Source organism: Lichenostomus cassidix, chromosome 8 (genome assembly GCF_008360975.1).
Source record: "Lichenostomus cassidix isolate B80296 chromosome 8, HeHo_3.0, whole genome shotgun sequence".
In the NCBI taxonomy this organism is placed as follows: domain Eukaryota; kingdom Metazoa; phylum Chordata; class Aves; order Passeriformes; family Meliphagidae; genus Lichenostomus; species Lichenostomus cassidix.
Window position 1 is genome coordinate 17,985,911 of NC_139489.1, and position 13,763 is coordinate 17,999,673.

The following is a 13,763-nucleotide window of genomic DNA, read 5'->3' on the forward strand; positions in this document are numbered from 1 at the left end:
GGAAAGCTTTGCAGTTATATGGAAGCTCAAGCTCATCCTATCAATGTAATTAGGCCTGCTCAAGAAAAGCCCTTTGATAGAAGGCACTTGCTGTGCCATATATCTTACATTAGCTTTGCATAGGGAGGGAGAGGTCAAGCTTGGAGAAGCCCCTAAGAAAAGGTAAGGGGCTTCTTCACTCTCTGTGCTATCTTTGCTGCTTTGGGAACCCAGAGAGGAAGGGAGGTTGCTGTACCTCACCTGGGCAGGACTCTAATGCTGGAAATGATGTAGAGGTCCTGCAAGACACAACAGAACTTGTGCTTTTTGGTGAGCTGTACTTTGGCCTGGAGCAAGATGGGATGAAATGCAGAGCAACAGCACAAAGTGTATGCCTGCTGCTCTTAAGAGTTGCCTTATGTAATACTGATTGCATACATATACTTTCCCTAGAAGCTTCCTGCTGCTGTTACAAGGAATAAGGCAAAGGATTATGTGAGCAGTGAAGAACTTACACTGAGCTCTGTGTACAGTTCCCACATGAGGCAGGCAAGTTCTCCACTCAGGTGTGGACTCTTAGGTCCCTCAGCAAGTCATTTCAAGCTCCATCCAAAACCAGGTGGAGATCTTTACAACACCTAGTTGGCCTCAGAAGTCAAAGTCCTCAATAAACAGAAAGATCTCCTAATGGACTTTTAAGACTGCTATGTTACTCAGTTGCATGCTCAGTGTAGAGCCTGTGTGAGCCCTTCCACACCAAGAGTAATTTCTACTTACTGAACTACAGACTTATGGCCCCTCTTGAACTGAAAAGTAAAAGCAACATCAAGAGAAAAAACTGACTGTAATACACCTGAACCAAAACTGATTAGGAGGCTTTTTGGTGAGATATCAGCCCTGTCCCATTACACAGCAGGAGGATTTGAAACCATTTCCCACATTTCAGTGGAGTACTCAGGAGTGAAAGGGTAACAGCAATTCATGTGATACTTGAAAGGAGCATGTAGCTCGTGTTCCCTGTTAACGCCCACTCCACATTTGCACACATGCGCATTAATTCTAATCAGACTAACGAGAATGCCTTTCTAAAGCTTTGGAGCACAGCAAATGCCAGCACTTCAGCAGCATCAGGGAAAGGACATGATGACTTAAACTCTTCTGTTGTGATTGGCTAAAAGAGAACCAGATTAAGTTGTACCCCATAAAGGGGGATTTAATCAGAGATAATTTAATTGCAATGAGAAGTTTGCGAGTGTAAGGGATAGAGGAGTCACCCAGTGTGGTTGACTGGCATTACCATGTAATAAGGATTTCCTTTGTAAGCAGGAGGTAAGTTCTTAATGCAATCTAATGACAGTCAACTACTTAAACCCAAAACTTACCCATTTTATATAAGGCTTTCTGAATTTTAAAGCTTTCACTTTCATAAATGGATGGTAAGAAACAGGCTTTCAACCTCTTGTATTTGAATGCTGTTAGTTCTTTTATTTTTTTTTTCTTTTGGCACTCAATCACTTTTATTTTCCCTCTCCTTCATAGCAGACAGTCCCTTTCCACCCTGAATTGCAAAAAAACTCCAGACCCCATAGCCCATTAAGTTTCCACCTTCAAACAAGAAAGCTACAGCTTGCTGACATCCACTTTCCACTAAGACCTATCTAGGAGCTCTAGGCCCAAGGAAAAGCATGTTGTTTAGAAAAAACACTTTTTAAAAAATGTGTTGGTGGTTTTTTTTCTCTTGAATGCTAGACAAAAGCATAGACTTGGGAAAAAAGATGTTGAGTTGAAAGTCAAAATTTCAGCGTGGTAGGAAGGGGATGTGTTCATGTTATACAAATGAAATATATTTTAAAGAGTGAATACATGTAACAACCAATATAATGCAGTCATGCAGAACTTCAGAAATAACAGCACACAAATACAGTGCTGACACCAAGGGGTTTCAGCTGTTGAGGTCCTTAAGAGTGTGTTATGAATGAGATTAACTCCAGTAAACAAATGTGTCTAGTGGCATTGACTTTCAGGCTTAGATAAAAAATATGGTTACATAGAATGTGTGCAGGCCAACTGCCCTGGAGAAAAGGAGGCTGAGGTGACCTCATAGCTGTCCACAGCTTCCTCAGAAAGGAAAAGATGAGGGGCAAGTAGCAAACTCTTCTCTCTGCTGACCAGCAACAGGACCCAAGGGAATGGCACGAAATTGCATTGGGGAGGTTTAGGTTGGATGTTAGGAAAAGGTTCTTCACCGAAAGAATGGCTGAGCACTGGAACAGGCTCCCAGAGAAGTGGTCACAGCACCAAGCCTGACAGAGTTCCAGAAGTGTTTGGACGACACTCTCAGGCACGTGGTGTGATTCTTGGAGATGGTTCTGTGCAGGGCCAGCAGTTGGACTTCAGTGGTTCTTGTGGGTCCCTTCCAACTCAGGATATTGTGAACTGATGGATGATTCAAACTAGCAGGTTTTTCCAACAAAAGAGTTAAAATATAAAACTAATATGATCCTCTTAAGATGACTAGAGCTGTTCTTCATTTACATGGGAAAAGCAAGAGGAGAAACAGGCTAAAGTTTTGAAGACCTAGGAACGTAAAAGAAAGAAAATGAAGAGACAGCTTCATTTTCATTTCATTTTCATTCATGAAAAATGTGGATGGGTCATTCTCTAAAAGTATTAGAGGCATTCTCTAAAAGTATTAGAGATATAAATAAATGTTATTAAGTAAATCTCAACACATGTTCTGTTACATGTTTTCAAGTTTCATGATTCTTAAATAACTTGATGCCTTTTCCTATGTCTCATAAAAATGTTTTAGAGGTTATTTTAAAGGACTGGTAATAGTCGTACTTAGCAGAATCTCTGATTAGCACACACTCCCGAGAGCTGAATAATTTTAGATTGCCTTGTGCATACTTACCTGAAGGACATGGTAATCATAGCCATCAGGCTGTTAGGCCTGTTTTATTCCTAATCATGCTTATGGCATTTTAGGGTTCTGTAGACTGTATGGGTTACCTGAATTTCATTTGCATAGCTATGAAAGACAAAACTTTCCATGAAAATTCATAGTCCCTCTGGCCTAGTGGGAATAACTTTTCATGGCAAAAAGTCTACATGCCTCTGGGAGATCTTGAAAATGAGTATTCCTGGAATAAGTTTTGGGTTTTGTTAACTGACTTTGTTTTCAGCATATTCAGAGTATACCATAATTATATTCACTTAGAGAAGAAATACTGATGTCTTGAATTTGGAAAACTTCCAGTTACATAGTTTCCATTCCTAGCAGAATGGTAACACTTTGGAGGCAGGACATACAGACACATACCCTCTTGCTGAAGGAAAAAGACTGTCATTACTCATGCTATCCCACTTCAGAAACTTCTGGTTTAAATCTTGTTCTCATGAAAGTCACATAAATTTTACGTTTGGCTTCAGTGGTGTTACTGCTTCATCCAATGCCTAATATGTGGGAATGCAAAAGGTCAAGGTGTTGTCAATCTGCATGACTTCATGCCCTTTTTCTCCAGCTAAATTGTGTTGCTGTAGCACAGCCTTCATCTGTTGGTTGTGTAACTTCCAGAGACTAAAACTGGAGATATTTTAGACACTATTCCTTGTGCCGTCAAATTTTCTTCCTTATATTGTCTTCTAGACTCTGTGTTATGAATGCATATGGATACAGCTTTCTCTACATTTTCCAGAGCTCAGCCAGGCCTTATTCGGTTTGGAAACACTTCTTTCAGTACTGAAAGACGACTTATTTTTCTTGTTCCCCTAAGGAGTTGGAATTCTCACCAGCAGAAAGCATAAAGATCTGTTATCTTTGTATAACTCCAGGCTGCAAAATTCAGGTCATGAGACCCCACTGAAATAAGTGCATGTAGAGATTGACCTCTGTGTCTCAGTAACAGATGCTTAATTTCCTTTTGTTTCTAACATACACTGAGAGAGCTGGGCTTGAAACATCATTTGATACTCAGCAGCACTTCTTAGTCACATCTGGAATGCTTTTCAGCTGTTCAGCCATGCATGACCCACAGTATTTAAATTATAGTGACCTGCAAGTCATGTAGAGGTGTGACTGCAAAAGACACAAAAAGCCAGGAGAGTGGAGTGATTAGAATAAGAGAATAGGCTGTAGGACTAAATCTTCCTTCCTAAGAACAGGATGTTTGGATCTAATGCAAGAACTAAACTATAATGCTGTGCCTTGGAGGCACTGTGTAGTCATATTGCTCTCTAGATTGGTTTTCCATTATACTTAAATTAACTGGGGGCTACACCCAACAAAGATCCCCAACAGCAGAAGAGAAATTATCCCCATACTGTCAAAGTAGCTGACATTATAATATTTTCCAAATACATGTCTTTTTCTCTCAGAAGCATCAACCATGTGTGAGAGAAGGAGAAATACACTTAGCTCTCTACTCATTGAGCTGACTTCATCATGTGGCTGACTCTCAAAGGTTAGATGTCAGATTTGTTTATAAGCTGCATTAGAGACCAATAGCCCCAAAATATATGGGGGCTATCTGAGACCTGAGGAGGCTGCTATGAGTTGAAAGCAGCTTTATAATCCGTTGGCCAAGTCATCAGTATTGCATTCTCCCTGTCACTTCTGTGTTTATGGAAGAGCCATACAACCTAAACATGAGCTTTTAGCAGGAGATAACCAGAAAAGGGGAATGACTGGGTGGAAATCAGCATGTTTTGGAGAGTACAATAAATTGTAGCATTTTGTAGGAAATGGCAGCTTTGTCCCTTAGGGATGCAGCTTTTGAAGAAAGTTCTCACTTAAATTTGGTAGCACTGACCTGAAAACAACCTCTTTTTGTTGAAGTGCTGCTGTTCTTGATTTACCATAACCTTGCAGCATGAGCATCAAATAAATTTTGTAATCAACAGTGCATGCAGTATCCTAAATCTCATTGTGTGTAATTATTAATTGATTATAACAATCAATTATTGGTTATAATTATAATTGATTTAATTAAACAATAATCATTAAGATAGGGAGTCATCAATTATGTTTGAAGTCACACTGAAAAGAAATGCATTATTGGTATTTTTTGTATTTTAAATTTCTGCCTAAGAATTTACTTTCATTTTAAACACATATACTACATATAAAATATATATATAATATAGAAATATTTATAGATTATTCCTCCTTGAAAATATTTTTGTTAAACAATTTTTATTTTGTTGGTTTCTCCCTGTGTAATTACTGCTTCACATACATTTATGAAAAAAGCACTTTTAGGGTTACTGTGCATTCAGCATGACTGAGATTTCTGAAATAAATAGAAATTGTATCTCTGATATATCAGCTCTATTTTTGGTCTTACACCAAAGATCTTTCTATTAAGATCTGATAAAAGATAAGACATTTGAAGAGTTGTATGAAGTTGTATGAAGATAACTGTTTTGTTTCCAAAGCTAGACTGTAATTGGAATTGGAATTGTCACAAAACAATTAAGTTAAATTCTAAAATCAGTGTTGGAAATATAGATAACTTAATTTTCCGAAATGGTAATTATAATAGATTTCAAAGGCAGCTGGGATTTAATTTCCACAAAAGTTAGACAATGATGAGGTATAAGTCCTTTAGAGAAAAGACTTAATTCCTGGTAGCTTTGGGCCAGATGAAAACTGCATTCAGAAAATGGACAAGGAGCAGCAGAAAGTCGAGTTCTGAGAGAAAAGCAAAAAGCCTTTATACAGATGGAAGACTTAAAATTCTGAAAAGACTGAATGCCTTTTTTATAAGCCTGAGGCATTTAATAATTAAGTTTAGAACATAAAAATAAATCTAAAAATCTCACTTTTCTGTCAGGCAAGTCCCCTGCTCTATAGACATCCCATGCTTAGTGCTCTCTGGAGAGTCATGGGTTCTCAAAAAAGAGGAAATGGCAGAATTTGGCTGATACAATTTCTTAATACTGACCTATTCTGGAAGGTATTCAATCAGAGTTACGACCTCAGTATTAACCCCTGTCAGGATAAGAGAAATCTATCCCACTTCCATTCTCTCCTCCTGTCCCTCGTGAATCCCACAGCAAAGTACAACAGGACAACATCCAGGGCAGTTGAAAGCTGCAGTTGCTGTTAGCGGCTGCCTAAAACAAGGAATACCTTGTCTTCTCCAACCCACCACAGCTCTCTTTCTTGTCTCATCCATCTGTTGTGCCTTGTCATTTAGACCATGAATTCTTTGGCACAAGGACTGACATTTATGATAAATTTAACAGAATCGTCAACAATGCCACAGCCTTGCCATGGGAACCAAACATAGTTATTAATTAGACCATCCTTCTCTCAAAGACTCGGCTGGTACTTTTTCCGTGCTGGGAAACCAATGGCATTCAGTTGCTATCTCTTTGAAGCAATCCTGTTTATTTACTTGATTGCTTACAAAGATTCCCCAATTCCCAGAAAACAAGAGAATCATCAGGAGGCAGCTCCCATACTGAAGAATCCCTGGCTTGCTGCGAAAGGGTTGCAGAACAACCTAAGGATCTGAGAAGTTCCTGGCCATCCAAGTCTAAAAATTATTTACGAAATATAAAATACCCAAACAGTGTATCAGGAATCCCATAACACTTTTTTTGACAGGTGAGCTAGTCATACTATCTTTAGTCTGCATCTGGCGAATCACATCTTGACTTTCTCTGAAAGCTACATCCACGCTGCTTCTCTCTTTTCTGCCTACCTTTTATACAGGCAATATCACCACAGGATCTGGATATTAGTTCATAAGAAAGAACACCCTTAGAGTGCATTTTAGCAAAGCAAAAGTCACATAACTGCAACCTACAAAACAGGTTTGAACATTTGAGTCTGTGATATTCTATGCCTGAACTCTTAAAAAGCCCATGAATTTTAAGATGTTATTTTCCTGCAGGTAAATAGGGACATTTTGCTTAGTTAAGTGCTGACAAATGTAAGAGTAAGATATTAAACTAGCAGTGTACAATCTTAGGGAATTTATAGATGCCAGAGATTTCCAGGTTCTATCTACCCCAATAAGACCTCCCTACTAAGGCTTGACCTTCCACTGACCCATTTGCAATGCCTCTGCTGTCATACCAGACCTGTATCCCTGCATTACAAAGAGTGCAAGTGGAGTTGCAGTGTAGGGTAAGAGATGGGACATAGACTGGTACTGGAGACCTCAAGGTTATAAACAACTGACCCCACAGTCAGATAAAGAAATGTAGAACTGCAACTGGCAAAACTGATTAAAAGGTAACAAAGAGATCAAAGAACAAGCATCCAACAGATGAGAATCATACCACATACAGTAAATTGGGATGTAATGTGAAAGGACAAACCAAAAGAGAGAAAGGTGTAAAAGGGCGTTAGCAAACATAAAAATGAAACATAGTTCCTAAAGTGAGAAAGAGTCACCAACAACATCGTACTGCTCCTGCGAAAGGATTTGGGGTGTGCTACACTACAGCTCATTTTGTACTGAATGACTTGTACTGCTAGATATAAATATAAAAATCATGCACAGTTTTACCATACAAAGGTATGAAAGTAAAACAAACTAGCCATAGCCTGATTTCTAAGGTTTAAGGACAAAGCATGTTTGACAAGCCTCAGTCCTGAGTCCTTGCAAACTCAGTACAAAATCTGTAGCTTGTTAATAAGCAATGATAATATTGTATTTACTGGGCTGCAGCTCTACAGGTTCCTTGTTTCATACATTCAAAGCCATGGAAAACTAATTGTAGGGAAGTTTTAACAGAAGCATTTCCATGTACCTGGGAGTGCTCTAGCAAGTTTGGGCCTGGTGGTGAAGCAGTAACCAAATTCTGAGTTTGGGGCAGGACCAGCATGACTTCTGTGCATAGGCTGTATTGTATGGCCAATAGCAAATTGTGCTTGGACTGTACATACTGGACATTTTTAATCCTCACAAGTAAACCAGAAGCATCTCAAAATGACCCCAGAGCAACCACAGCATGTCCCACAGAAAAGAGATGAACAGCCTGGAGAACTGTTGCCCCCACCTCTGAACTACTTTCCCAGCCATCTTTTGTTTCAGTTCTCTGTGATCTATCATTGTGATACCTGTCCTGTGCCTCTTGGCTAGAAGGAAGATTTGTTACATGCCTCATCAGTTCAGAGAAGTTGTCATTGCCCTGCTGAGGGCTGTTTTGGTTTGTCCTACACTATGTAACACACAGGAGGTTTTCTCCTTACAAGATTTCTGGATATTTGCATCCTTATTGAACTCTTGGCAACAGAGAACATCTTTTCTGATGCTTGGACAATTCCTCACTCAATGCAGCAAAAGCTTTTAAAGTATTAATAACATTAATTATTATTAATAGGAAAGTCCTGTGGTTTAATGAAGGCTTTTGACTTACACTTTAAGAAAATAGCAAGGAGGAAAAAGAAAAAACAATCTCTTTTTCAAAAATAAATAGACCACAAATCAAACTTTTTCAGTAGCTGTGCTGATGATCCTTTTGACTTTAAGACTCTAAGCTGAACAGGTTTTGACCATTTGGGTCAAACTTTACATTTACAGGCCTAAATTACAAGCTAAACAGGGATCTTGCTCCATTAGCCAGTCAAAGAAGTAAGAGTATACTTATTAGTCAGAATTAGTCAAGAATTTACATTGGGGGTTTTATTATTCTAATTAGGAACAGGAAAATTCCTATTCCATTTTGTAATTAAAACAATATACATTCTACCATCTAATTATATTTGACATTTTCAAGGTGTTGGGTGCCGAAGTCTATAATTACAGAAATGCTGCTGCCTTAGGCAGAACTCTCCATAAATATTCATGTATTAAATAGCCAGTTATACTGTTTGGAAGATTTTAGAAACATTTACCTTTTTTTTCCTTTAGAAACAGTAGACTTCTGAAGACACATTTTATATTTGTATTTTTAAAAAGACAGGAAGAAAAATGTCCTGTGGGATCAGACAAACTGTATATAGCAAATTGACTACAGACCTATTCATTAGTATTGTAAGTAGTTATGTCAGAGATTCATAATCCTTTAGAATTATTTATTTTCTTTAGCATAATGGATAATCACAGTCAGAAATAATATGGGAGTCCTGTACTGAAGTCATAAGACAGTAAAATGCAATTCTTAAAATTTCTTGATTTTTTAATTAATAATGGAGTTACACCTTACATACAGCAATTTAAAGTTTTTCACTACCTTTTTTTTAGTGTTTCACAATAAGATACCACTTCAAATATTGCCTATTTTTGATATTTGAATACTGGCATTTAAAACCGTTGCCTGCCTAAAAATGTTATCATCCAAATTGCACATTGTGTATGTTATATGTATGGTATAGTTTGTGAGTACAAATACGTGTGTGTTTGGGTTATACATACACATATATACACATATGCACAGAATTTACCAAAGCAAACTTCCTACATGCCTGGTCTTACTTCTATAATGCTCACAGCACTTAAGGATGCCAATCCACATTTTCTCCCTTTCTACACAATCACAGCCTATATATTATGTGACATTATAATGCAATCAACTTGAACACAGATATAACCAGACAAGCAACGTTCTTCCATTCACCACCTTCTTCAGATTTTGCTTTGAACACTTTGAAGACACAACTCACCCTCTTCAAATCAGCACATCAAAGATAAGCCATTCTTTTTAAACAAAAAGTGTTATTAAAAGATGTTCTGATTAAATTTAGCTAGAACCCTCCTTCTTTAATCATCCAGAATTACATTTTATGCACAAAAAGCTGGAATTTTAAAAGCTCAATGCCTAAAAATTGGAAAATTGCCCATTAATGCAAGAAACCATTGTCCCTATGCCACGTAGAGCAGATTTTGTCATTTTCCCAAAATACATATGGATCCCATTTTACCTCTGCTTTTGTATTGCATTGTGAATGGGATGAATGACATCCATTTTAAACAGTTGTTTTTGTAAATGTGAACTGAACATTGCAAGAATAATATAATTTAATTGTGCCCAAAATTATTGTGGGACAATCGCTGTTTCTCATAATCTCAGATATTATTAACCATAATAATAGGTACCTTCATTGCAGTACACATACCAGGTAGGACTCATTGCATCTCAGTAAAGGAGCAGGAAGTTGTTCTAATATTGTCTTGTTCATGGAGGACTGTGGGAAATAACAAATACAAAGTGTTTCTGAGCATTTACTAAGATATTAAAGAGAATAATCATGTCCTGCTGGTCACCTCTGAATGCCCTAATGCCCATCTTGGGGGCAGGGCTGCTCTCTTTGTTCCCTTATAAACCAATGGCTTTAAAATGCCTTTTTGCTCTGTCTTCTCTTAAATACTTCCTTCTACAGAGATTTACTGATTGATCCTGTGCTTTCAGGAGCTGGTGGTGAGCAGAAGTGAATTTGGGCTCCCAGAAGGGCCAACTCCACTCTTAATAAATTAGTGGAAGTAATTGGAAAGGGTATGATAACTAAATAGCTAGAGGATAAAAGAACTGTGAACCACAGACATCAAGGTTCTAAACAGACTGAGTCTGCCAGTGTTAATTGCTTTTTTGATAGAATTGCAAAGTGGATGTGTATTATCACATATTTAGGTTCTAGGGAAGGACTGGATACTGGTTTTCATTAACTATTACTTTGAAACTTAATGCAAAATAGCTTTGATGTAGAGACTTGAGAGTTGCTAAAAGACCAAAAAGGGTGATTGACGAACAGCAGAATGCTGAGGCCCCACATGGGAGACTGCAGTCCTGACACTTTCCTTAAAAAAAAAGTTAAAGTTTTTCTATTAATGATTCATAGATGAAAAGGCTAAATTATGTGTGCTGGAGATTGATCTGGGTGTTTTGACTAGCTTGGTATACAGCAGGCTTATTGATATCAACTGAACAGTATTGTATCTCTAGAGAATTAATTATTTAGAGATAGTAAAATAGGCATGACAAGGAGCAGTGAGATACAAACAGCAAACATCAAAGAGGTTTATTAACAGACTATGTCATCTTTGCAAAAGCATTGCTATTCCATTTCCAAACAGTAATTTGTTGCTTTCTTCTCTTCTCTTCTAGTTGCCCATATTGGCATCTTCTGTTGTTAGCCTCTATTTTCTTGAACTTACTGATGTCTTCAAGCCAGTTCACTCTGGATTTAATTGCTATGACAAGAGTCTGAGTATGCCATACATTGAACCTACACAAGAGTCTGTTCCCTTCTTGATGTTGCTTAGTCTGGTTTTTGCTGGACCATCAATTACGGTAAGATTGAAGTGTTACTGTCACTTAATAAAGATTTTGAACTGAGTTTCAGTTGGCATAAGAAAATAGCTCCTTTGGTTTCAGTTAGGCTGTAGGGTGTCATCCAGGCTAGTTTCCTTAGGATTTTAAATTCATATTTCATTCCTCTGTAACAAAAGGAGATCTACTCCTTAAAACATTCCCTGTGGCACTTCATCTACTCTCACTATCTTGATTGTGGGCATTCATGTTAAGAAACAGCATCTACAGTTGGAATAGCTTGAATCATTCTGTTATGCTGTACAAATATTTGAACTTTTACAGACAGGGCATCTCCATACTCTCAGATACATCAAAAATGCAAGATTTTTTCTGAAATTCAAGCCTTTCACAGTCCTTAACTTGCCACTTTTGTTAGAACTAGCATTATTCAGAAAGAAGGTGTATCAGTCTTGTCAGTGAACTCAATTACATTTTCCCAAATAGCACTGAAACACCTCTAAATTGCAAGTTAGTCATTAAGAACAGGCAAAAGTGGGCTGGTTTAATCATTCACCCAAAGGGAGGAGATAATTTCAACAGAACAGAAATATCCTTTCAGAATGAGCAGTTGGGTGACTATTTTATAGAAAAGTAGGAATTGTCTCATGTATATATATATGAGGCAATTATATACATAATATATATACATATATATATTTATATATATAAAAGGGAAAATTCATTTTGTCTGATCTTAGCAGTTCAGATAGGAGCCTTATTCTCACACCACTCCTCTCTGGCAAATGGAGATAGAAATTCACCTTGAGTGGATGATCCTATGCACCTAAAAAACATTATCACCTTTTTGAAAGGATCTCTTCTACCCCCTGAAAGCAATGACTATGCATCTCAGTTAGGCACTTCTCAAAGGCCAGCTGCAAATATATCTCTGCTTCCAGCTCCTCTTATTTCCTATCAATTCAACCATTTCATTCATTTTATAATACTATCCAATTTACGGTACAAAATCTATAAAATGTGATGCCTGTATAAAAATTATCAGGTGCTGTTCGCTCTTTACTTTCCAGAATTTTTTTTTCTTTTTTTTTTTAACTGAGCTGTTCTTACTGCATTAGGTTTTCGTTGCTTTAGAAACCATTTTGGAAGGATTTTGCACAAACAGCAGGCTAAAAATTGTACCATTTAGGAGCTGGGAGCTAAGACTCTCAGTGGTCCTGATGCAAATGATTGCTGCAAAACCAAATACTGTGATAAAAGCAAAATGTTGGTATTGTGGTTTGGCTGGGTTTCTGAGGGTTGCACAGTGATTCTGCTAACAACAAACTGGAGTTTTCTGAAATAGAAAGGATAGAAGGAAGAAATCTATCTAGGCTCACTTGGGCCACAGTAGGTGGTAAAACCTGCCTTCTACTCCAGAGAGTTTATGTTAAGCCTAGGTAATATCAAACACCTTAACTCAGGATCAAAGATGCCTGTTTCATTATATAGTATTTATTAAGGGCTTTGATTATTGAATCATTCTACCAGCAGTATAGAAAATTAATCAGAAGCATGCCATGTGAGGAACTCAAACCCATACTTGAGCATGCCTATAAAAAAGAAGTTTGGTAAAAAATGAAAATTACAAATCTTCAAAGTACAACTGGCTAAAAGCTGCAAGCCTCAAGAAGGTATAGTTCATGTGTATTGGAGTGAGCATGAATGTGATGCTTGTGTTAGTTAGAGACCAGGCAGTGATAGTGAAAAATAGACAAACCTCCTTCAATAAAAGCACTGAAGGCATTGGCTCCTTATTATTCAATACCACTTTGGAAGTAAGGAACTAGGGGACATTTTTGTTGAATCTTTCCCTTTTTCTTTGGAAAAATTGGCCAGTGAAGCTCAGTGTAAAAAAGATTACAATTTTGTCATTGTCATCTTGTAGAGTTTGGCATTCTATTGGTTAGTTCTCATAAACATTTCAGTTAATTACACACTTTATAAAACCTGTAAAATACAGAAAAGACAGCATGAGTTATGTGAGGAATTGTGGATCTTCAGTAATGTAGCATATCCTGGCCTCTGTCCACACTTCAGGTACTTACTGCAGTATGAGGCAGAAGGTCATCAAGACTCGATAAAATACAGGTTTGATTAAGCCACATTTTAAATATTACCAAAAAGCGTAAATAAGAAGAAAAAAAAGAAAAAGTCTACATGGGGAAGAAGACAAGTAAATTCCAGTGTCAATCCCTCTTTAAAACCTTATATCAATATTAGAATAGGAATTCATCTTTTCTATACTATTTTTGTTGGTATGATAATTTTCCCAAAACAGAAGAAAATATATAAATCTATTCACTTTAGACTAATTTTTTCTTAAAAAAAAAAAAAATTCTAACATTTTATGATTTCTTTTCCCAAGACATTATTACATAAGGATCTGTGTGGCTTTTGGAGCTTTATGTTTTAGTTTTTCTCTTTGGGACTTTTTTCACATTAGTGAGTAGCAAATACATTTAAACAGGTCTATTCTGTAGCCCTGAAGGGTTATATTTTGTATATGTATTCAAAAA

General features: G+C 37.2%; 2 protein-coding genes across 2 annotated transcripts in view; one reads left to right on the forward strand and one right to left on the reverse strand.

Annotated features, from left to right (window-relative positions):
- The window catches only part of PLPPR5 (phospholipid phosphatase related 5), a 105,067-nt gene extending 94,958 nt beyond the window's left edge, over positions 1 to 10,109 (reverse strand). Inside the window, exon 1 of the mRNA XM_085068153.1 lies at positions 10,035 to 10,109. Within this exon, the coding sequence (XP_084924279.1) occupies positions 10,035 to 10,052 (18 nt within the window). The 5' untranslated portion in view covers positions 10,053 to 10,109. The remainder of the gene's footprint in view (positions 1 to 10,034) is intronic.
- The window catches only part of PLPPR4 (phospholipid phosphatase related 4), a 31,753-nt gene that overhangs the window by 1,324 nt on the left and 16,666 nt on the right, over positions 1 to 13,763 (forward strand). Inside the window, exon 2 of the mRNA XM_085068151.1 lies at positions 11,041 to 11,226. Coding sequence (XP_084924277.1) covers positions 11,041 to 11,226 — 186 coding nt within the window. The remainder of the gene's footprint in view (positions 1 to 11,040; positions 11,227 to 13,763) is intronic.